General features: G+C 43.8%; 1 protein-coding gene across 4 annotated transcripts in view; it reads left to right on the forward strand.

The window, feature by feature from the left end:
• The window catches only part of RNF8 (ring finger protein 8), a 36,762-nt gene that overhangs the window by 10,674 nt on the left and 683 nt on the right, over positions 1–25,405 (forward strand). Inside the window, exons 3-7 of one of the 4 annotated variants that reach the window (XM_049765370.1) lie at positions 7,228–7,959; positions 10,820–10,882; positions 13,034–13,123; positions 15,516–15,623; positions 18,141–18,345. In XM_049765370.1, coding sequence (XP_049621327.1) covers positions 7,228–7,959; positions 10,820–10,882; positions 13,034–13,123; positions 15,516–15,623; positions 18,141–18,345 — 1,198 coding nt within the window. The remainder of the gene's footprint in view (positions 1–7,227; positions 7,960–10,819; positions 10,883–13,033; positions 13,124–15,515; positions 15,624–18,140; positions 18,346–25,405) is intronic. The other 3 variants (XM_049765372.1, XM_049765371.1, XM_049765373.1) reach the window with 3 other exon arrangements.

Consider the following 25,405-nt stretch of genomic DNA (forward strand, 5'->3'; position numbering starts at 1 on the left):
TTGTCTGCGTTAATGTCTCTGGGGAGCTTGGCAGTTCTACTCTGTGACTAGATCTTGCTGCTTGGGACACTTTCCCATCTTCAAGCAGCTGGAACAGTGCTGGAAGTCGCAACTTTCTTTCCAGTGTGTACTCTTGCCTGGGATGCTTTCTAAAACTATCGAGGTTATCATATTAAAATAATTTTCATTCATCAAGACATCTCGTAGAGGGGCCGGAGAGATAGCACAGCGTTATGGTGTTTGCCTTGCATGCGGCCGATCTGGGAGGGACCCGGTTTGATTTCCGGCATCCCATATGGTCCCCTGAGCCTGCCAGGGGTGATTTCTGAGCACAGAGCCAGGAGTACCCCTGAGCGCTGCTGGGTGTGACCCAAAAACCAATCAATCAATCAATCAATCAATAAAGGTATAAAAAAAAGACAGACGAGGGGGAAAAATAACTTAGACTGAAAGTTATTTGCTACAAAAAACAGATGAAGGAAAAAAAACAAACATGAATTATTTGGATATATACTAAACTTCAACTCAGTTAAAGAAAAGATAACCCCATTTTATAGTAGGCGAGATCTGACACCACTAAAGGTTGTGTCCAGCTGTTAGTAGTTACTAAGTTCTTGAGCTCTAAATGATCAGGGAAATGCAGATTAAATTCACAATAGAGTATCTCTATACTGCCACTCAAATGATTAAAACATTATGCTGAGAGGCCGGAGAGATAGCATGGAGGTAAGGCATTTGCCTTGCATGCAGAAGGTCAGTGGTTTGAATCCCGGCATCCATATGGTCCCCCCAGCCTGCCAGAAGCGATTTCTGAGCGTAGAGCAAGGAGTAACCCCTGAGCACTGCCGGGTGTGACCCCCCCCCCAAAATACCCCATTATGATGATTAATAATAATTAGGGTGAACACAGAGTAAATAGTGAAAGGGAGATTGGTATAACTATTTTGAAAAATTATTTGGAACTATTTATTGAAGCGGCACATACATGTATCTCTTTGACAGTATTTTTATCCCTAAATGGTCACCAATAAATAGGTGAATAAATTAGTATATTATTAAAATGAATCACTATTCTGTATTAAATATGAATGAACGACTGTATCCAGCAACATGGATTCGTTTCACAAACAATGTTTAATGAAAGAAGACAGACACAAAATAGTACATATTGTGTATAATCTATATTATGTCCAAAAGGAACTAAAGAGTATTGTTCAGCTAGCCAGAAATCACTTTGTGGAGGAGATGAAGCTGGAGATGAGGCATGAGGATATTTTTTTTTTTTTTTTTTTTTTTTTTTGGTTTTTGGGCCACACCCGGTGACGCTCAGGGGTTACTCCTGGCTATGCGCTCAGAAGTCGCTCCTGGCTTGGGGGACCATATGGGACGCCGGGGGATCGAACCTCGGTCCGTCTCCTAGGCTAGCGCAGGTAAGGCAGGCACTTTACCTCGAGCGCCACCGCCCGGCCCCATTTTTGTTTGTTTTTGTTTTTTGCCTCATCCAGAGGTATTCAGGGATTGTTCTGGGTTGGAGTGGTGCCAACCTGGCTCTATGCTCAGGAGCGAACCGTGCAGATGACCAATATAGGGACTCCAACTATCATGGCCTCATGAAGGCTAGATAGAACCTTATTTCCTTCAGTCCTATTTTTTTTGGGGGGGGCCACACCCAGCCTTGCTCAGGGGTTACTCCTGGCTCTGCATTCAGAAATTGCTCTTGGCAGGCTCAAGGAACCATATGGGATGCCAGAGATTGAAACTGGATTGGTTCCAGGTCGGCTATGTGCAAGGCAAACGTCTTACCGCTGTGCTATTGCTCAGGCCCCAGTGTTGCTTTTAAGCTTGGTGGTAGTGGTACTGATGTATTCGCTTTGATCATCTGTTAGTTATACACTATAGTTTGTGGACTTTTACTTTATATCTTATTATGTTATATTTTAGTTTTCCTAAATATTGGATTGGGAATATGTGGTTTTGTGGTGAAGCTAATGCTTTGCATGCATGAAGCCCTGGGTTAGAGCACAGGAAAAAAATGAGTGAAAATCTTAACACATGCCCCTTAGAATTACCAAGCATACTGAGTAACCATTTTTCTACTGAGCACAGACTTAAGACATGGTCCCATGACATTGGAAAACAGTTCGACAGTTTCTTACACTTGAACACGTGCTTACCGACAACCTCTAAGTCTACCCCAAATTAAGCTTCTTACAGACATATGTGAATGTTTATAGTGATTTTTATCCATAATTTCTAAAACCTGGAAAGAATAGCTAGGGTCTAGGTATACCAATTGTAATGCCTGGATCCTAGAGTACTCTCAGCAATAAAAGTACCAAGCTACTGCTAGTGCAGAAAAGTAGATGAATGCTGGAGGCATTATTTGTTCTAAGTGAAAGATGCCAGACTTCAGAATGGGGGTACTCTATGATTCCATTTTTTTTTTTTTTTTGGTTTTGGGTCACACCCAGTGACGCTCAGGGGTTACTCCAGGCTATGTACTCAGAAATCACTCCTGGCTGGGGGGACCATATGGGATGCCGGGGATCGAACTGGGGTCCATCCTGGGCTATCTCAGGCTAGCAGATAGCCTTACCGCTTGTGCCACCGCTCCGACCCTCTATGATTCCATTTATGTCGATTTTGGAAAAACTGTATGGTCAGAGGTGAATTGAGTGGTGGCCCAGGGTTGACTAGAAAGGAATCCTGTGTCTTGATACAGGATCTTTCTGTGTATAAATGAGACTTTAAATGGAATCTTGATGCCTAGTCTCTGTCACTGGCTAATTAGTTCAACCTGGGTGGGAGAGGTGGGGGAGGAAGGGCACTACTCTTTGGTTTTAACATTTCCAGTTCATCTCACTGTACAATAAAGGTTTGAGATCTGGAGTACACCAGGGTAGGGAGCAGCATTGTCTTTGGCTTTGGCTTTCCACAATGTTAGAATTCTAAACAGATGCCAAGGCGAACTAATTATAATTAATTAGTATGCAGAGGGGTGCAGTTTATTTTATCTTTTCCCTATTGATAGCAGAGGGACATTGGGCAAGGTTTTTGTTGTTTGCCACTTTTCTGCCATTATTCACACTGGCATCAGAAAGACTTGAGAAGTTTGATTTATTTAAACAATCGGATTTGAGACTGCATCCTGGGCCATTATTCTCACACAGCCTTGGTATTTTTGTCCTTTTCAACAGTTTTGACTCAGGGCTGTCGTCCAGATTATACCACTAGATGTCAGCAACGAGAGACAGATGGGTAAACATTGAGGGATGCAAAGGTGAAATTTGCTGGGAAATTTTTGATAGCTTCTGAAAGAGACAGATTAGTACAGAAGGTCTGGTGGAGGGTTGCAGCATGACATGAAAATTTGCCCTGGCTTATTTTGTTTTGTTTTGTTTTTCGGGCCACACCCATTTGATACTCAAGGTTTACTCCTGGCTAAGCACTCAGAAATTGCCCCTGGCTTGGGGGGGACCATATAGGATGGGGGGGGGGGGGAATCGAACCGCAGACACCTTACCTCTAGCGTCACCTCACCAGCCCCTTTAATTTCTGTTTTTGTTTTTGTTTTTGGCAGTGCTCAGGGATTACTCCTGGCTTTATGCTCAGAAATTGCTCCTGGCAGGCTCGGGGGACCACATGGTATGTCAGGATTCAAACCAACATCCTTCTGCATGCCCCACCTCCATGCTATCTCTCCAGCCCATGCCCTGGCTTTTTTTTTTTTTAAAGGGGGGTGGGCAGAGCGGTGGCACAAGCAGTAAGGTGCTTCCCTTACGTACTCTAACCTAGGACAGACCACAGTTTGATCCCCCGGTGTCCCATATGGTCCCCCCAAGCCAGAAGTGATTTCTGAGCATATAGCCAGGAGTAACCTGAGTGTCACTGCATGTGGCTCCAAAACAAAAAGCAAACAAAAGGGATTTCTTGTTTTGTATTATGTTTTTTTCCTAGCCTTGAGTTGCTTTTGAAACCTTTATTTAATTATTTTTTGTTTGCTTTGTTTTGGGGCCATATCCCCTGGTTCTCAGGGCTTTCTCCTGGCTCTGTGCTCAGGGATCACTCCTAGCAAGTTTGGGGGACAGGATGGGGTATCTGGGGAGCAAACCTGGGTCAGCCATGTGCAAAACAAGAGCCCTACCTGCTATACTATTACTCTGGCTCCTGAAACTTTTATTATTTGACTTCATTTTGCCTTTGCTTTCTTCCTTCAAAGTATGAGTCTTGACCTTAAGTGGCCTTCTGTGTCACATCACTTTCCCTGAGATCTCTTTCTTAGGTATAATCTAAAATTGAGGGTTTTCTTTTTTTTTTTTTTTTTGTTTTTTTTTTGGTTTTTGGGCCACACCCGGTAACGCTCAGGGGTTACTCCTGGCTATGTGCTCAGAAGTTGCTCCTGGCTTGGGGGACCATATGGGACACCGGGGGATCGAACCGAGGTCCGTCCAAGGTTAGCGCAGGCAAGGCAGGCACCTTACCTTTAGCGCCACCGCCCGGCCCCCAATTGAGGGTTTTCTATATGATTACTTTCTTTTTTTTTTTTTTTGGGCCACACCCGCGGTGCTCAGGGTTTACTCCTGGCTGTCTGCTCAGAAATAGCTCCTGGCAGGCACGGGGGACCATATGGGACACCGGGATTGGAACCAACCACCTTTGGTCCTGGATCGGCTGCTTGCAAGGCAAACACCACTGTGCTATCTCTCCGGGCCCTATATGATTACTTTCATATAGATTCTTCTGACCTCCATCTCCTTCCTTTGTTATTTCCCTTTGTAATCACCAGAAACTCATCGCTCCCATAGTTTCTCAGGCTGAATGGAAAGTTGGGAGAAGGCTGGCCAGATAAACCGGCTTAGGTTAGGCCCAAGACAGCTTGTTAAAAGTCAGTGTTCCTATATGTGTCACACTCATCTTTATCTCCCTTCCCCCTGCTAGAGCCATAGTATAAAATTACAAACTCAGTTCTATTCTCCTGGAGCCCTTTTGCCTGGTCAAGCATCCTGTTGTTCATATTTAGATCAAGCAGGCTGTTTTTCTATTTGAGTCTGAGTTCTAATTCACTGGTGAGATGTGTCTCTGGCTTGTCCTCCAAAGTAAAGTCCTTTTAATAGTTATGAGTTGTCTCTTTAAGCTCTTTGCCCCATACTATTTTTAAGTCTGTTTTAGAACTCATTAGACCGTTTAGCATTGCTTAGCTAGCCCCACTCTATATAACACTCCTTTGTATTTATAGACTATGCTGTAAAATTGTGCATTTGCTTATATGTGCCCTTGTGTTTTCTTTTCTGTAGTCAGCTGCTAAAAGTTTTCTTATCATTTACTTATATACTTGGTTTATTTACATTGCAAGATGTTGAGTATAGAAGTGATTGTTGAGAAATCAATTGGGCCAGAATATAATAATAGTAACGAACACTTATATAATGCTTACCATGTGGTAGGCACTTTTCAAAGTCCATTGCATATGTTATCTCATTAAATTCACGCAAAGAACACAAGGGAGAGACTATTATTATCCTCTGTTTTATGTTGTGGTAACTGGGACATGGGTTAAAAAAAAATCTAGTGGAAAGTGACCAGAGAGATAGTATAGGGGTTAAGGCACTTACTTGCCTTGCACATGACTGGCCCTGATTTAATACCTGCCACTGCATATGGTCCTCCAAGCACCACCAGAAGTGATTTCTAAGCATAGAGCAAGGAGTATTCCTTGACTACTGCAGGTGTGGGACCCATATCCACCCCCCAAAATGGTGCAAAGTCCCAGCTACCGAGGAAGCACATAAACCCCGGGGCTCTGATTCCATGGTTCTTGCTTTTAACTGCAAGACTCCACATTTCTCATTCCTTGGGCGGAGGGTGACAGGGAGAAGGATGAAAGGAAGCCACAGGAGAATATCAGGTAAGTGACAGTTACATATAAAACTAGGGAGCCAGCCACTAAGATAGGGGGACCACAGGAAGGAAACAAGATAAAAGGGGTCAGGTCAGAAAAAGGGTAAAAATAGTAGTCTAGACAGGTTAAATTAGAGCCACAAATCATAGTGCAGGGAGCATCTATTCTACATGGGTGACTGTGTTAGGTCTCCTGTAAGTGTTAGACATGCCTTAAAATATCAAGTACCAGACTGTCTCTGTTTTACAGACAAAACCAAGACATAGAGATTAAGTAAATTGACAAGGGCCATGGTGACAGAGCTCATCTGTCCAAGTCTGGAAACGGAGTTACCACGCTTCACTACTCTTGGGTATAGCCCATGGGACTCAGATTCTATTGATTGGGTCAGCTTCCACCTGCAATTTGACCCAGCATACTGTATATATTTTGGTTTATGTGAACTGGGAAGTCCTTGGCTCATTCACAGCTTATTCGGGGACCACACCCAGAGATCACACTGTGTGACTTACCTGGACAAACCTACCATTCAAGCTTCCTCATTAGATGCTACTTGCTTTTCAGTGGTAGTTTTTCCACTGTTGGACCATTACATTCAGTTTAGGCCAAGAGGAGCTATTCAATTTCATTTTCTCTTAATGCTAATGCATTTATTTGAGAAATTAATCTACCAATAATACTGTGATTCTTGCCCATAATACCAGCAGTTCTCCGGAGACATGAATGTAAAACAAAACAAAAAAAAATCCAAATCAACCAAATAATTTACTCCTTAAAGCATGTTGTTTCTAAGCATGGTGTTTTATGAAATTTTCTTTTGTGTTCTCAAGAGTTTTCCTTCTGAAAAAAAGCAAAAGGTCTTACAGCATCAGGAGAGCAATTTGATTTAGAGGAGGAAAGTCAGGACTGGACAAATAGCTTTACAGGCTAAGCTCATGCTTCATATAAAGGAGTCTCAGATTCAACCCCTGGCACCCTATGTTCCCCTGAATACACTGGAGGATGAATCTCCCCCAGCACAAAGTCAGGAGGAGCCCCTGAGTACCAGCAGATATGGTCTCCAAATGAAACAAAATTAAATCGTGCACCACAAAAAGGAGGGCTCAGAAATTGTACACTGGGTAGGGTTCTTGTCTTGTACACAGTCTTGTACCAGAGAAGTTTTTTGGTGATTACAAGCTTGATCCCCAGCGTATCCCATATTGTCCCCGGAGCACTGCCAGTATAGTTCCTGAGTGAAAAGCCAGAGTAACCCGAGTACCACTGGTGTGGTCCCAAAATCAAAACAAGTAAAATCATGAGTTTTACTTTTTCTTACCTTTCCCCAGAGTCTGAATGGTGTCTGGTTAAACAAAGAACGTCTAGAACCTTTAAAGTTCTATTCTATCCATAAGGGAGACCATATTCAGCTTGGGGTGCCTCTAGAACACAAGGAAAATGCAGAATATGAATATGACGTTGCTGAAGAAGACTGGGAGAGGTTGTATCCCTGTCTTGCCCCAAAGAGTGACCAGATGATGGAAAAATACAGGGGCTTGAGAACTAAAAGGAAATTTAGTTTGGAAAGATTAGAGAGCTCTGGAGTTGAAGGCCCTTCAAATTCAATATCTAAAATCAGCAAAGTGTCCTGCGAACCTGGGTGTCCTGTGAAGTCCCATGGGAAAGGGGCAGTGACTAGTTCCTCTTCTGAATGTGCCGGTGCTAAGCAGACTTCTCTGGAGCCTAGTGAGATGGTCAGAGGAAAGCAAACTTGCCCTGGCCCCACAGAAGTCATGGAGCCACCTAGGAAGCCCAAAGCCTCAAACTCTTCAGCATCTCAGAACAACTTAAAGCTGTTGAAGATGACCGTGTCCAGGATTCTGAAGCTGAAAACACAGATGCAGGAAAAACAGATGGCTGTTTTGAAAAGGCAGACCCAAAAAGGGAACGCAAAGGAAATTGAGAAAATGGAGCAGGAACTGAAGGACTTACAGTCGCAACTGTGTGCAGAGCAGGTCCAGCAGCAGGCCCAAGCAGAGCAGCTAGAGAAGACTTTCCAGGAGGAGGAGGAGCATCTCCAGGTACCACTCACCGGGAGGGTGAGGAGGGAGGGAGTGCATGAATGAGTGAGAACCCCCTCGCAGGGGGGCAGCTCTTGTGAACCTCCCAGTAGTGCTCTGTGGGCCAAGCCCAATTGCTCAGCACCAGGAACACAGAATGGGAACTGGAAACTTTCAGAGGAGAAAGGAGGTCAAGGAAAGTGAAAGTGGCAGCTGATCAAATCAGAGGCCAGGGTGGGGTGAAGGTGATGAACCAGCCTGGCTTCCACTGATTGATCTCAGGAAGAACAGTGGACTTAGTCTCCCCAGTTGTGGCCTCCCTCCCCCCCCCCCTCTTCTCTTCTCTTTTTCTTTCTCTCCATCTCTGTCTCCCTTTTCCTCTTCCTCCCTCCCTCTCACTTCCTCTCCTCTCCCACCTCTCCCTGTCTCTCTCTTTCTCTCCCATATATCTCTCTCCCTCTCCAACCCCCTCTCTCTTTTCCTCTTCTTTCCCTCTCCTCTCTTTGTCTTTCCTTCCCTCCCTACAGGTGCTACCCGTCAGAGCTGGCAGCTTGTTAGTTCTGATGATCAGTCAGCCTTGTAGTAATAACCTAGAATGTAGGAAGCAGAGACTCAGTGCCAGCCTCGGAGGGAACAGATAGAAGTAGAACTCAGTGGGATAAGCTGCCTTTCAACAGTGACTTTACTGCGAAGGTGAGTTGGTGACATTTGGCTGTGTCTGAGTAAGACCCGGCCTGTGCCCTGCACACTCCTCATGTGCTTAGACAGCACACTCTTGCCAAAGCTTCTAGGCTGATCCTGGTGCCTGCTCAAAATGTCATTTCCCAGCTGGCAAGACCCACACATTTCACTCAGGTGACGCTGAATGTCAAGAACTCCCCGATGTTGACTTAGAACTAAGAAGGACCAATCAAGAAGGCAGTGAAGAAGCTTTTATCTTTTGTTTACTTCCATCAAGGCAAGGCACTGCCTGTAATGTTGGCTTCTTTCTGCAGTTTATAAATTTTGTTCTGTTTTCTACCACCTCTTTGAACTGGTAGTTTTAGAGCAAAAGCCATGGATTAAAAGGACCTTTCTAGGGATATGCACTGCTTATATGTCTTTTTGCTTCCCTTATCTATTCTGAGCTGTTCTTGAAATTTATAGGAAGAGGCTTATCTCTCATATTTAGTGTATGGCACCTTCCTCAGAGCAGAAGTCTCTTTTAAAGGCTAATGTGTTTGGGAACAAGAGTTACTGTTAATTAATCATTGGTTGCTCTGGGCATGCTTCAAGGTACATTGTAAAAATCTTTCCATACTAAAATGGTAAAGAAAAGCAGAGTGGACTAGCTTGGATAATTTCTCCAGGCATGAGTGGGTCACATATAAATTGCCTATAGCAAAGTATGTCCTTTTTGTATTAGTTGCATTTCTCCTCTTCCACCAAGCCTTTGGCATTTATCTCCCCCTACTACTTGTTCAGAAGCTCATTTAATCTTGTGTTTCACACTGACTTTCTTGGATTTTTTTTTTTTGAGAGGCATATTTCTTTTCCCCTTTTTGGTGTTAAAGATTTTACTTAATTGAATCACTATGAGGTACAAGTTACATGATTGAAACATGATTGAGTTTCAGTCATGCAATGTTGAAGCACCCATCTCTTCACCAGTGTCCACTTCCCTCCACCAATTGCCCCCTAGCCTATCTCTATGGCAGATACTTTCCTTTTTTTTTTTCTTTTAGGCAATGTGGTTTGCAGTACTGTTACTGAACGATTATCATGCATATCACTTTACTTTTTTTTCAGCACTCAGTTCTTGTCCAGAGTGATCACTTAGCACTATCACATTGCCTGGTGGCTATATAGACAAATAAAATTTTCTTGCCCTTAGGAAATTTTGCTGAAGTGAAAAGATATGTTATAAACACAAAATAATTGGAACAGATTTAAGATATTTAAAGTACAGTTGGGACAAAATAGCACAAAATAGTACAGCAGGTAGACACTTGTTTTGCAAGCAGTTGACCCAGATTTGATACCCAGCATCCCATATGGTTTCCTAAGCATCGCCAGGAGTAGTTCCTTGATGTAGAACCAGTAGTAAGCCCTTAGCATCACTGAGTGTGCCCAAACCAGTCAATCAATTTTATAAAGATTTAAATTATAGAACATTTAAATCACAGAAAATTTTCAAGTTAAGGTATACCAATAAAATGAATAAGGTAAGGAAGAAAGTCCCAGGTTCTTGTAGATGTAGGGCATGCTTGTAGGTAATAATGATGTGAAAGGCAATCATGTCTGGAAGAGGAGTCTGGGCTTACTTGGTATAGAGCCTGTGGCCAGATTTGAGGGAGGAAGCTTGGTGGAACTTCTAGTGCCAACTTGGGGGATGATCACAGGGCTTTTTTTTTTTTTTTTTTTTTTTTTGGTTTTTGGGCCACACCCGGTAACACTCAGGGGTTACTCCTGGCTATGTGCTCAGAAGTTGTTCCTGGCTTGGGGGACCATATGGGACACCGGGGGATCGAACCGCGGTCCGTCCAAGGCTAGCGCAGGCAAGGCAGGCACCTTACCTTTAGCGCCACCGCCCGGCCCCGATCACAGGTTTTGATAGTCGGTGACTATCAAGTTCTCTGCTTATGTTTTTTGTAAGTCTTGGCATTAGCAGTGAAGGAGATTTGGAGTTTTGGCCGTAGAGGTACTCCAGAATATTCGATTGGTGACCTAAAGGTGACACCTCTGAAGTGTGCAGTATTTGACTAATTAACTATACTAAGATCTTGAAGTAAAATGGAAAATGCCCACTTGTTCCCCACCCCCTATGGCTCACATTAAACTGGTGCTCTGCTTATTACTGGATTTCGTTCCTTTCTCTTCCATTTTGTTTTTGGTTTTGTAGAATTTGGAAAAAGAGCAAGGAGAAGAGGACCTGAAGCAACATCTGGTCCAGACTCTGCAGGAGGTAACTTCTTTATTACCACGATGCTCAGATGAAAGTAGGGTGCAGATGTGGGGATGTAGGGGCCCCCTCAGACTTCCTGTGGCCTCTCCTGCTTCACCTGTGCCTCTCTGGCATCTTCAGACCATAGTCAGAGCAGCTGGCAGCTATTAACACCATCAGCTGGGAGATTTGAAGCCTCACAGCCATGCCAGGCCTCAGCATGAAAACTAACATCTTCATCTGAGCAGACATTGCTCTGGTGAAGAGGACCTGCAGCCTGTCAAATTCGGAGCGGTGCTGGGAAAGTGACTGGCCTTTCAGAAAGGAACTTTCAACTATGCCACCAGGTCTTGCAAAGACATCCGCTCTCTCATTATTCCTGAGCTGAAGCCATCCAGAAGCCATCCAAGAATGTGCCAGTTAAACATTTTAGGTCAGATAGACAATGTACAGTTTGTCAGTAAAACATGGTTAATTTACCAGAGGGTCAAAGCCTCACAGAAACAAGAGTTTCTCAAAAGATTATTTATTTCACTCAATTTCACTGCTTTCTCACCTAATGGTCTTTACCATTTTTTTTCTTTTGCATCTTCTTAACCTTTTACTTCTTTGTCTTCCCTCCTTTATGTGTTGTAATTGGTAGCTTGATGCAAGTTTAATTGGGATATTAGTGGAATGGTTCCCAGGCAAGAGAAAAGTGAGCATTCCATTCAAGTGTGCTCAGGAGAATTTACCCTCACCCTCCTCAGTTGCAGACTTTCCTCCCCACCTCACAGTGCCAACTTTCTCACAGCATAGCTTGGAGAGTTGCTGCCTGCATTTCTCTAAGGGATGGGTAGACCAGCAGCCTGAGGAAGAATTAGAGAAAAAATAATTAACAATTAGTTAAAAACTAATAGTTTTGATTTTACATTTTCAGTGGATTTTCTTTTTTGGGTGAGGGTAAGTTTGGGAGTTATTACTTTGAAGCTGACTGGAAAAGAGCGCTGTGCTACTGTTTGGAAGTCTACAGCTGCTTGGCACCATCTCGACTTGCCCTCTTACAAGGCTGGCAGTGTGTGAAAACACTGCCATTCAGCATGGCATACCCAGCCACTCTTTGTCCATCACCTTCAAGTGGGCCGCTTTTAGTTCTTACTTCTGTGGCAACCTGCCCAGGGAACATCTCATCTCCCTCTCTCAGAATTCTGAGTGGTTGGATTTGGCCCATCATGGTGGTCCCTCTGAAGTTACCTGCTTTTCTTTACTAGCCTTGATGAAAACCTGGCAGTTGTATAGAACCTAAGAAACTTTCCTGAGTGCTTTTGTAGCCTTTATTGGCTTTCTTATCAATCAATATTGATGCCAATGAGGTTTCTGTTGACTCATTTAGTTACAAGACATTGATCTAACTGAAGGTCAGAATTCAGAGTCAGACCTCCTGAGATCACTATTTTGTTTTTGCTATTTTTTTTGTTTGTTTTTTGGTTTTTGGGCCACACCCAGTTACGCTCAGGGGTTATATGCTCAGAAATCGATCCTGACTTGTGGGAGGAGCATATGGAACACCGAGGATTGAACCCTGGTCCATCCCTGGTCAGTTGCATGCAAGGCAAACAAATGCCCTACTGCTTTGCTATCGCTCTGGCCCCACTACTTTGGAGAGTTCAAGTATAAGCTGTAGGTAAGCATGAGGAAACTGAGAAGTTTGGTTCCATGGAAGTGGAACCTCTTGACATTAGGTGTAGCCAGCCACAAAACGAGTTCTTTGCTCTTGAGCAGCTTCCAGAAGACACAGGTCAGGCTCCCCCAGCAATGTGAGCATATTGGATGTGATTTGTGGGATAAATAAAGGTTAGATTTTTTTTTTTCTGTTTGTTGTGGGGCCAGTTCCAGCAATGATCAGGGGTTGCTCCTGGCTCTACACTCAGGGGTCACTCTTGGTAGTTCTCGGATGCCAGAGATTGAACCAGGATTGGCTGCATGTACAGCAAATGCCCTACTTGCTGTCTTACGGTTCTGGCCCCCTGTAGATCTTTTTTACTTCAGTGGAAATGAATTAGACTCTGAAGGTAGTGTAAGCTCTTCAGTTGATCTGAATGTCCACTATAACTGGGACTGTTCCTGTTTCATGTAGCTCATTTTTTTTTCATGTAGCTCATTTTTAATTGTGTATCTCTAATATTTCAACAGTATCATTCTCTAATGAAAGAACTAAATCGTAGCAAGAAGGACTTCGAAGCAATCATTCAAGCCAAGAACAAGGAATTGGAGCAGACCAAGGTACTGGAAAGAAGATGAAGGTTTAGAATTTGGTTAGTACATGTAACTCAGCGGTTTCAATAGTGCAGGGAATGCTCTGGATACTGAGAGTATACTGATATTATTTGCTTCATAGGAAGTAATCTGTAAAATTAATGGGCCAGTGGCCAAATAAAATAGGACAAGGGTTAAACAACTTGCCTTACATGATCCCAGTTCAGTCCCTGACACCACAAAGTCCCCTGAACCAGAAGTCCCCCTGGAGCACTGTGGGGTGTGGGCCACCTCCTCCCAAATTATTTGGGCTTATGGAAGGTTTTAATCTTTAAGACATCTAGTTCCATTCTTTTAAGAAAAAATGATGGGAATAAAATGCAAGTTTGGTCCTTTGTCTATATTTTGTCTTTTGTTCTTTACATATTACATTTAGTTACCATATTTTCCAGTATATAAGACTACTTTTGAAACAAAAAAAAAGTCAACTCAAACGCTTGCCAGGGTGAGACTTGTAATAGAAGAGAGTAACATGACCTAGCTATACGAGCTAGTAGCCCTTGATGAGGACAGTGACCTTTGGAAACTGCCTGGCACTCCCTTGCCCACTCCTCCACCCCCTTTCACTCTTCCCACCCCTTCTACTTTCCCCCTTTGACTCCCTTTCCCCCTTTCTCTTCCCCTTTCCCACTCTCCCACCACCCTTCTCAAGGCAAGTCTGCTTTGCTGTATGAGTCAGTGGTGTCCAATCTTCTGAATTTTCCATAGGACATGAAAATCAAATGTTTATATGAAATATTCCAATTTTAAATACTAGAAATACATTTATTTTGGGAGGTGTATTTTTGATACCATGATGGCCAAACTGATGAAATCTGTAGACTGGATCCAGGCTCCAGACTACCAGTTGGCAGTTTGCAGTGTGCATATGCAGCCTCTGGCCTAAAATTAGTGCATAGGTATGACTGTCTCTGCCTCCTTCTCCCCACATGCTGACCTCGAGAAGAGGACAGAGAAGTCCTCTTTCTGGTTGCTGGGCTGTTCATATCCTATTTTAAGATCACATAGAAACTTCTCTAACCGTATCTTTTAAAATCCAGCTGTTCATTAAGCTTTCAGAGAACTTGATTCTAGTTAAAAATGGATTCAAACTCTTTTCAGTTCCCTGAGCAGGTCTGAGAGTGTTTGCCTTGCATGAGGTCAACCTGGGACAGAACAGGTTCGATTCCCGGCATCCCATATGGTCCCATGAGCCTGCCAGGAATAACCCCTGAGTCCTGCCAGATGTGGCCAAAACAAACAAAAAATTACTCAATTGGGGCCGGAGTGAAAGTAGGGCATGTGTCTTACATATGGCCAGCCCAGGTTTGATCTCAGCATCCCATTTGATTCCCCAAGCCTGCCCAGGAGAGATCCCTGAGTGCAGAGCCATGAATAAGCCCTGCCAGGTATGGCCCAGAAACCAATAGAATGTGTGGTCTTTTCGTTTCTCTTAGATTTTTCCAGGCTTTTGTTTGGTGAATGAGGTGCAGACTGAAATGTCCTCTTCAAGAGAACATATTTAAAAAGTACCCACAAGATGTTTTGTGGAAAAGCCAAGGGACATCGTTTGCACACCTCTGCAGGGATAGAAAGTAACAAGAATCTTAACAAGAAACTTAAAGCTAGGTGGGGTGGTGGGGGCAATAGTACAGCAGGTAGAGGGGCAGGGTCTTATACACAGCTGAGCTGGATTCCATTCCTGACATTCAATATGGTTCCCTGAACCTACCAGGAGTAATTTCTGAGTACAGAGCCAGGAGTAACTTCTGAGTTCTGCTAGGTGTGGCCCAACCCCCCTCCCCCAAAGGAAAACAAAACAAAAAGAAAGAAGAAAGAAAAGAGCCTGGAAGTACTTCAAGACAGTCTCAGTCTCCAGCCTCTAGCCATCAGCAGGGTATCAGCTGCAAAGAACACAAGGAACCTCTTAAACCAATTTAAGCTTCCTGTTTCTGGATTCTTCCTCACATCTCCTTCCTTGCTTAGTGAGTTTTTAGATGCTTGGCATGATTTTATAGCCTGTTGGATTTCAGCAGTTACTGGATTCTTAGTTCTTCTTTTTGATCTTCAGTCTGGGGTTAATTTTCCTATGTTAGTTGTTGTAATGTGGCTAATTTGGAGGAAAGAGATGGGAATGACAATGCAAGTAATGAAAAAACAGTGGAGAACTGGTAGAACAGAAGGCAGTGTCCCCTGAGAAAAACAGTTCTGAGCAAGTGACCTGTGGGGAAACTTTTATTCTTGCTATGGCCGTGCTAGAATGAATTTTTAATTTGACTTCTTCTGTATTCTATCCCAGACAGTTATCTTGCTCCTTGTCCTGCTTTATATTCTTGCTGGTTCTCCTGCAATGACAGGTCTGGGTTGTGTATTTTTGCAGGAAGAGAAGGAGAAGGTGCAGGCAGAGAAGGAGGAAGTTCTTAGCCACGTGAATGATGTGCTAGAGAATGAGCTCCAGTGTATTATTTGCTCAGAATACTTCATAGAGGTAATTATGAGCAGTGGCTCATTGCTTTCTTACTCTTCCGCTCTTAATGGAATATAGGCTATCTACACTGGAGGGATTTTATTTTCTTGGCTGTAGAAATCTATTTACTTATGCATTCATTCATTCAATCATTCATTCATTTATTGGTTAGAGGGCCATACCCAGTGAGCTCAGGAATTATTCCTAGCTCTGCAATCAGAAATTACTCCTGGCAGGCATGAGGGTAGGGGAACCATATGGGATGCCAGGGATTGAACCCACCTGTTGTATCACTCTGGCCCTTGTAGGAAATTATTTTAGCTATTTGATCCCAGTGACTTTTAGAGATGTCCATCTTTATTTCTTCTTGAGTTATTTACTAGTATAAATTTTTGTTTGTTGGTTTGTTTGTTAGTTTGTTTGTTAGCCATACCCTTGGTGCTCAGGACACACTCCTGACTCTAAATTCAAGAATCACTCCTGGTGGCCTAAGGGGACCATATGGGCTGTGCATTGAACCCAGGCTGGCTGCGTGCAAGGCAAGACTGCTAGACTTTTTTTTTTTTTTTTTTTTTTTTTGGTTTTTGGGTCACACCCAGCAGTTCTCAGAGGTTACCTCTGGTTCCACGCTCCTGGCAGTCTGGGGACCATATGGGATGTCGGGATTCGAACCACCATCCTTCTACATGCAAGGCAAACACCCTACCTCCATGCTATCTCTCTGGCCCCTGCTAGACTTTTTTTTTTTTTGGTTTAGGGGCCATACCTGCCAGTGCTCAGGGGTTACTCCTGGCTCTGTGCTCAGAAATCACTCCTGGCAGGCATGGGGGACCTTATGGGATTCCAGGATTCAAACCACTGTTGATCCTGAGTTGGCGGCAGCTTGCAAGGCAAACTCCCTACTGCTGTGCTATCTCTCTGGCCTGCTAGACTATTGTTCCAGCTCCAATTAATTTTTAAAACTACAAATAAAATCTTTCTCTCTTCATAGTTGAGGAGGAAACAGCCCCATAGCTTGAGATTTTCTAAGTAGCAGAATAAAACTTCTCAATAAAGTTATTTTTTCACTTAAAAAGGGGCACAGTGCTGAGTGGCACATAGAGTAGGCTTTAAACAGGGCAATAAAGTGACAGTCACATGGTGACTGGGAATTCAATAACCCAGTGGAGTTTATTTCAGGAATTCTGAGACACCTTATAAAATGAAAAAAAAAAATCTCCTATTCTGTCAAAATTTTGCATTAACTGTTACTTTTCACAAATTCTCCCATCTGTGACCAGTTTACCTGAAACCACAAATATAAATTTCTTTTTAAGTGACACCGCTTTTCAGATGCTTTAAAAAAATCTGTGTGTGGACTGCTTCCCTTTTGTTTCTAGGTGGTCTTTATGGAGGTTCTACCAGAGGGAGATGAGGGAGGTGGGAATGGGTACGAGCATTTGCACAGACATCTAAGAGGCAAACAGCTTGACTCTGTTTTGTTGACAGCATACTCCCTGCCTGACCTTTTCTACCCGTCACCTCTTACAGGCAGTGTTGCAAAGAGGTTTCATTTTCATCAGACAGGTTTTGGTCCTGTTCATTAGTTTATTTCATTAAGTAAAAAGAATGTCTTTGCTCTCTAGGCCCAAATTGACATTTGAAAAACAATATAATTTCTGTGTTATTTTCCACTTAAGTTCTAAATTCAAGAAAAAAGACTTGAATCTCAGAAAAAGTTGGGCCTCAGGAGATGTGCACAAGAATCACAAAGAGAATGGTTTATATTCTTGACGGTTAAAAGGGCCTGGCAGCAAACTGGCCTGCAAATACAGGCTTCCATCTGGTTCCTCTCCTGGGCTTATTTGTTTAGGGGTTCAGACACTAACAGTGAACCTGTTGCTTTGTTATAGTGTTATGCTACATTTTTAAGACCCTTTTTACCGGTATCTTTTATGTTGGCTTTTTTTTTTTAATAGAGATGATGCCTCATACCTTTCTGTACACTATATTCAGTATGTGCTTCCATTCATATGTTAAATTTGGTGTTCAAATTTGCCACTAATTGGACATAAACCTTTTTGTTGTTGTTTTTGGCCACACCCAGTGACACTCAGGGGTTACTCCTGGCTATGCGCTCAGAAATCGCTCCTGACTTGGGGGACCATATGGGATGCCAGGGATCGAACTGAGGTCAGCAGCATGCAAGGCAAGCACCCTACCATTGTGCAGCCCATATACTTACCTTTGTAAGAGAATTAGTGATGTTTTTTTATAAAGGTTTACACAGGAATCCTCCTTGCCTTTGGTGACATTTTCCCCCAAAGAAGTTAATCTACATTGGCAGAAGAGACTTTGTGGAACAAAACAGACAAGCCAGCTTGCTGGGGGCCTGAGTCTATGAACCTGCTTAAAATCTGCTCTCCCTAGGAGTAATTCTAATACCCGTTGTAAGTCCCCAGATCTCATTACCACAAACTTTCCATTTGGCCTGGGGGATTTTCTCTGTCCAGGGGAAACAGGCATGGCAACTCTGATATGTTCACACTTTTTCTATAGGCTGTCACCTTGAACTGTGCCCACAGTTTCTGCTCCTACTGTATCAATGAATGGATGAAGCGGAAGACAGAATGCCCCATTTGTCGGGAGGATATCAAGTCCAAAACCCATTCCCTAGTTCTGGATAACTGCATTGATAAAATGGTAGAAAATCTGAGCTCGGAAGTGAAAGAACAGCGAACTGCTCTCACTAGGGAACGAAAAGGTAGGTAATGTTCAAGAGGGTCCTCTCAACAGAGAATTTATTAATAGCAGACTTCCTTGGTGGGGAGAAAAGAGACTAATGGTTCTTTTGAATTGTTTTTTTGGGGGGCCACATCTGGCAATGTTCAGGAGTTACTCCTGGCTTTGCGCTGACTAATCACTCTTGGCAAGCTCCAGGGACCATATGGGATACCGGGAATCAAACTTGGGTTGGCCACATGCAGAATAAGTGCCCTACCTACCATACTATAGCTCTGGTCCCAGATTGGTGATTCTTTTTTTTTTTTTTTGGGGGGGGTTTTGTTTTTGTTTGTTTGTTTTTCAGACCACACTCATTTGATGCTCAGGGGTTACTCCTGGCTAAGCACTCAGAAATTGCCCCTGGCTTGGGGCCAATATGGGACGCCGGGGGATCAAACCTCGGTCCTTCCTTGGCAAGTGCTTGCAAGGCAGACAACCTTACCTCTAGCGCCACCTCGCCAGGCCCATGGTGACTCTTTTTTTTGTTGTTGTTTTTTGGGTTTTGTTCTTTTGTTTTGGGCCACACCCGGTGGTGCTCAGGGGGTACTCCTGGCTATCTGCTCAGAAATAGCTCTTGGCAGGAATGGGGGATCATATGGGACGATGGGATTCGAACCAACCACCTTAGGTTCTGGATCGGCTGCTTGCAAGGCAAACGCCGCTGTGCTATCTCTTCTTAATTTGAGGGCCACACCTAGTGGTGCTCAGGAGTTAACTTCTGGCTCTGTGCTTTGAAATCACTTCTGGTGGTCTCAGAGGACCATATGGGATGCTGAGGATCAAATCTGGGTTGGCCATGTACAAGACTATACTAATGATTCTTGAACGAAGGAAGAGAAGGTAGAATAAATGGGGGTGGGTAGGATAAACGGACTTCAACAGTAATGAATGTGTGAGAAAGGTTGATGTAGAACTAATTTGTTTCATTTAAACAGCAGGGTTAGGGGTAGCTAAAAAAAAGTATGTGCCTTGGTTGCGGGGATTATTGGAGGGCAGGAAAGAGTAGAAAGGTAAGCTGCTTGCCTTGCATGCAATTCAATTCTCAATAATACGTATGGTCCCCCAGTCCTGCTAGGAGTGTCCCCTGAGCATCGAGCCAATCATGAGCTTTGAACTCAGCCAGGTATGGCCCAAACCCATCCCCCACAAAAGAAATTGTGGTTTGTAAATAGTGGGTCAACTGTTTGGCTAGTCACTAGATGGTGCTGTTGTTCAAGACAGTTTAGTTACTGATGTGTTAGTTATAGAAACCTTGGGTGGGCATGGAATAAATTATAAATAAGATGTGTACATATCAAAGTTCTGAACTTGTAGAATGAAGAAACTTATACATTGGTTTTGTCATAATTTAGTTAACAAACTGGGCAAGCTGTTAAGCCAGAGAGACAAATTTCATTTTATGTTTCCTTAGAGATCTGAGTATATTTACTAACAAGTCTCCCAGTTGGATAAAGGTTGGGGGAAGGTGGAGTGAACTTCCCTGATCCATACATACTCACATAGTGAATATCTATTCATGTAACTGCGTGATTTAGGGACCAGAGCAGGAGTACAACAGTAAGACGTTTGCCTTGCACGTGGCCAACCCAACAGTGATTTTTATCACTTCCGGGCCAGCTATTTCAAGGATTATACAGCTACTCCGCACAAGACTTGAATGTACTTATGGCATAAGAATGTGTCATGGGGCAAAGCACAGAGAAGCTAGTGGATAGTAGGATGGTGAGGGAAGAATGCATAGAAGCAAGGACAATTGGAATTCCTTTGCAATTCATATATAGGTATAGTATTGCTTCCAGGGAAAGCTTCAGAGTCTAAGTCTATGTCAGTGAAATATTACAAATCTGATCAGAGGAGCCTACCCAGAATTGACTCCAGCATCCTATATGATCCCACAAGCACCACCAGTCTACACCCAGAAATAATCCCTGAGTACCGCCAGGTATGACCCAATACCAAAGATTAAGTAAACAGGGGACCTGAGTGATAGTACAGTGGATAGGACATTTTCCTTGCACACAGCTGACCCAGGGTTGCTCTTACTGCATTTCATTTGGTCGCCCAAGCCTGCCAGGAGTGATTTCTGAATGGAGAATCAAGAGTAACCCCTAAGTACCACTGGGTGTGGCTCCAAAACAAAACAAAATATGATCAGAGAATAGAAAGGAACTCTGTTCATACAGGTGCTTCTTACCTCTGGGTCACTGCTCATTCCTACCTATCGACTGTGTTTCTGTGTGTTTCTGTCTATATTGTTCTTAGAGAAGCTACAAGGCCTGGGCTGGGGATGAACGTAGTAGTTGGGCTGTATGAGGTCCTGACTTCAGTACCCAGCACCACCACCACCAAAACAAAGCCATAGAGCTACAGATGGGGGTTTCCTGATCATAGCTACTCTTCCAAGCCCTTCAACAATATTGACCTGAGGGGACTCAGGACTCTTTTGCTGATTTATGGGCAGCTACACTGTGAAACTGGCCTGGGTTCGCCTGTAAGAGGAGAGGCCGCCTTGGGGCCGGAGAGATAGCATGGAGGTAAGGTCGGCAGTTCGAATCCCAACATTCCATATGGTCCCCCGAGCCTGCCAGGAGCGATTTCTGAGCATGGAGCCAGGAATGACCCCTGAGCACTGCCGGGTGTGACCAAAAACCAAAAAAAAAAAAAAAACCAGAGGAGAGGCCACAAGTAGCTGTGTCAGTAGTGAGGGTGCTGACTAACAAGTGTGCTTGAGCTTGCTGTGACCTAGGATGACATTCTGACCTTTCCGTCTCACCTGTGAGACGTGGGGTGCTTTGGAAGTTCTTTGGAACTTTCACTTCATCGATAGCTGTGAACTTGGTTGAGCCTCATCTGAACCCTCCAAAAGATGTATTCTAGCAAAATCCCATTTCTTTCCTGTAACTTGTCACTATGTAAATGGTTCTACAGCCTACTCTACACCAGCTGGGAGGGGAGGGAAGGGCGAGCAGGATGTGGGGAAGATTGAAATTAAGTAGGCAGTGTAGCAAGTTCCACAAATCCAGAAATCTGGGGCTCTGCAGGAGAGAGGACCTGAATTTGAGCAGGGCAGGGTCCAAGAGCTACAGAATTATGTGGGTTTGGAGACACCTAGCACTGTGACTAGGTTCCGTGTTACAGTAGATGGCATCGTGATACCTTAGAAAAGGAACAAGGAGGCAGTTCCCCTCTAGCTGAATTAATTCTATTGAGTAAACGATATCAGCCCCCATTTCACCCCATTTCTCTCCAAAGGCTAAAGAGGCTGCCTCTGTCTTATTGGTAACAGGAAGTCTGCATGATAAACTCTCTGAGCCTCCCTCTTGCATCCATTGGCTGAAAGCAGTTCTGGCACCAGTCTAGGTTTCTGCAGTTATCACAGTGACTGCAGCTTTGAGGTTGTCTCCAGAGAGAGACAGGCGGTTTTGAAGGCTGATTTAGAGAAACATGTGCCAGAGCCATCAGCGGCTTCACTGAGCTGCAGTGTGGGGGCTAGAGAAAATTCTCAGCTCAAATACTGACCTTCCTTGCCAATTGAAAGCACTTTAATCCCCAGTGCATGGGAATTCAAAAAAGGGCCAAATTTAGAATCTGGGAACAAGGATTGGCAAGCTTACCATTGTTGGAGTTCTGATGCAGTGGCGGGGAGCATCTTCCTCGGGGCCAGGGTTGCTCTTATCACAAGCTCAGAGGGGACCCGCCTGTCTGGTGTCAGGGGACCTGGTTTTGCCCAGAGCAGCCCCTCCCCTTCATTGGCTAGTGGTTCTGTATTCCCCGTAGGAGTCATTCTTCGTGACTGATGAGCCTCTGATCCCCTGTAAGCTCTGTGAGACCTGATTAAAGAGAAGAGGAGGAGGGTGGTCGGCTGCCAGACCCTCTCTGTGGTGCTGCAGTGCTAGGCAGATAACACATGGCTGAGTCGGAGGTTGTCACATGAGTGACTGTAGCTTTCAGAAATATTGGCAGGAGATACTTTTCTGAAGGCAAGACTTTTTTCTTTTCTTTTTTTTTTTTTTTTAATGTCTGGAGCTGGTGAGGTGCTGGAGTGGGCTCTTGTGCCAGTCACCACCCACTCCCCTTCCCTGTTGATTCTGTTCTCATTAGATGTTTGTTGGTTGCTTGACAAAGAGTATTAACAGTCTCACTCTTCGCTTTTCCTAGCCATTGCTTTTGATTGTGCTCCAAAAAGAAGCATGAATTTTCTACAAATAAAAGAGCTAGTTGGTCCTTGTAGATAGTGCTTTTTTGGGTCCAGGGGCTTTTTCTAACTACTTTTAATCCTTGGCAGCGCCATGATGCCCAGATGCTATAATGGCTGACACTACCTGTGGGAATATGCCCTCTGGTGTGCCACAGTGGAGAGAAAGCTTTATGAAGTACAGCATTCCTTGAGCAGAAAACCCCAGTCTCCAGGGGTTGGGGTTCCAGGCAGATCCAGGAAGACTGGCTAAGTCGGACCATGTGGCCTGGACCTCTTGCTGGCCTCTGCAGGCTGAGGAGGGCAGTTCAGATTGACAGAAGTGAGTGGTTTCTGAAGAGAGTGTCTGCCACTTGGAAGTCTTTTTCCCAATTCTGCCCATCTGTCCTCCATGCCTTGCTGAAACATGAAGTCTGAGAAAGAGTACGCAGGGAATGACTACTGCTCTAGGACCTGACAAATGAATGTCATCCACAAAGAATATACAGTATTAGTACTTTTTTTAAAAAAGTATGTAAATGAATTCTTTAATTGAATCACCATGAAAAACAGTTACAAAGCTGGTTGCGATTGAGCTTCAGTCACACGATGTCTAATACCCTTCACCAGTGCACATTTCCTGCTACCAGTGTCTCATTTCCCTCCTGCCCTCTCCTGCCTATCTCTGGCAGATATTTTTCTACTCTCAATTTTCTTTCTCTCTCTTGCCTTTTTTTTTTTTTAAGATACTGTGGTTTACAGTATTATTACTGAATGGGGTGTTATGCATATCACTTTATCTCCTTTCAGCACCCAGTTCTGTTCCAGTGTGATCATTTCCAACTATTAGTCTCTGCTCTGCCCTAATTGCACTTTCCTGCTATATGTGGCAAGCTTCCTACCAGTACTTATAACTCACCTGTCCTTTCTCTTCCTGTAGCATTGAAAGATCGTGTGTGTCAAGCCCATGTGCCCTCCTGGTCTCTTTTTACATTATCTGTCTCTCAGCAAGGTTGGTATGTGTTGAGGCTGTCCACATCATTCAGATTGCATGTAGCACTGGATTTTGTTTTTGTTTTTTTTTTAAGCTGTTGGATCCCATCCAGTGATGCTCACTCCTTCTGTACTCAGGAATTAATCCTGGCAGTACTCATGACCATATGGGAAGCTGGGGTTCGAACCCAGGTCATCTACATGCAAGCAAGTACTATACTTACTGTACTCTCTTTAGCCCCACTATATATTTTGTAATCTCTAACTTGGTTTTTCTGGGACCAGAGAGATGGAGTATCTTCTCCCCATCCCTAAAAGCTACCATCTCTCTCCCAGAGGCACATAGAAAGACTTTCACAGCTTAGGAGACTACTCTCCTACATCATAGATTGTAATTGATGGTCCCTCAATGCACCCTGCACACAATCAATGGGATTTGAAGGAACTGAGTTGTAGATTCTGGCCAATCTTGAAGTCAGGAAGCCCTGGCGATCCATCCCTTACTCAGTTGTGCTGACGAGGAAGATTGGTCCTTGCAGGCAGGAACCATTTGAGACATTTCAGACATTTCTTTTGCTTCAACCGTCCCACTCCCCCTACATTTGGGGGTGGGACACACCAGTGACACTCAGGGGTTACTCCTGACTATACACTCAGAAATCACTCCTGGCTTGGGGGAACCATATAGGACACCGGGGATTGAACTGAAGTCTGTCCTGGGTCAGCTGCGTGCAAGGCAAACATTCCTACTGCTGTGCTATCATTTTGTCCCCCCCCCCCATTTTAAAAATAAAATCTTTATTTTGACTTTTGATTCTCTTGAAGAGCAGATCTTACCTCCCCCACTAATGTAACTGTATGGTTTGTTTTTCAGACATTCTAGAAACTTTGTATTGTAGAAGACCATTTTTATAAATATAAAGTAGGGTTCTTAAGCTATTGCTATTGCTCCTGCCCCATGAAGTGACACTTGAAGAGACATGGAAAAGTACTTTTGAGATCTACAGTGGTGTAAATTGATGTTACTGTGACTAAAAAATTATTGATTTTAGAAAAGAGAGATGGGGACAAAAGAGTAATGGCCAGCAAAAAAGCTGGGAAGACGGGCATGAAGGACAGGCACCGGATCCCTCAGACTGCTGGTCTTTATTGTCCTGACCTTCTATATTGGCCTGTGTTCAAGTAGCTATTGGGTGTCAGTGTTCCTACCTGTAGGAGGGTGGATAAACCCCTTGAGAACAGTGTTCATTATAGGCTGTCTAGATATTCTTAGGGCCCTGGAGAATGTTGATGAATGGTTTATCTTTATAAATATGTGTGAACATTTATAAAGTACAAAATCACTACCAAATACTGCTAGGAAGTAAAACAATAGAAGCCCCCAACTTGCCCTTGGACACAACAGGGCTATGGGACATCGATGGCTTTTATTTACTACAAATCCAGGAAACTTGGTGAGGTGAAGGGCCAATTTTCAGTAAATGGAGAATGAGGTGAAGGAACAATAAGAATAGGCAGGTTCTTAAGGAAATTTGACTTCCACAGGCTGGAAGTGCTAGCACCATACGGTGCTATGGATGGAGGTGGGTGAATAGTGAAGGACATTTTAATTTTACAGTTGATGGGAGTTGTTGCAAGAAATTTAAAGACATGGAATGCCCTGGGTGTTGGAATGAGCAGGGCTGGGCCCAAGAATGAGGCTGGAGGCTGGGTTGGAGGTCAGCCAGACATATTGTGGAGAGTCTAAGAGGCCTGTGGAAAGGCTTTGACTGTGGGAAAAGGAAGCAGAGAGTAATTTTGAGCAGTAAACTATGGGTTCCAGCTTCTCTCTCTCTCTCTCTCTCTCTCTCTCTCTCTCTCTCTCTCTCTCTCT

This window comes from Suncus etruscus, chromosome 18, assembly GCF_024139225.1.
Source record: "Suncus etruscus isolate mSunEtr1 chromosome 18, mSunEtr1.pri.cur, whole genome shotgun sequence".
Taxonomy (NCBI): Eukaryota; Metazoa; Chordata; class Mammalia; order Eulipotyphla; family Soricidae; genus Suncus; species Suncus etruscus.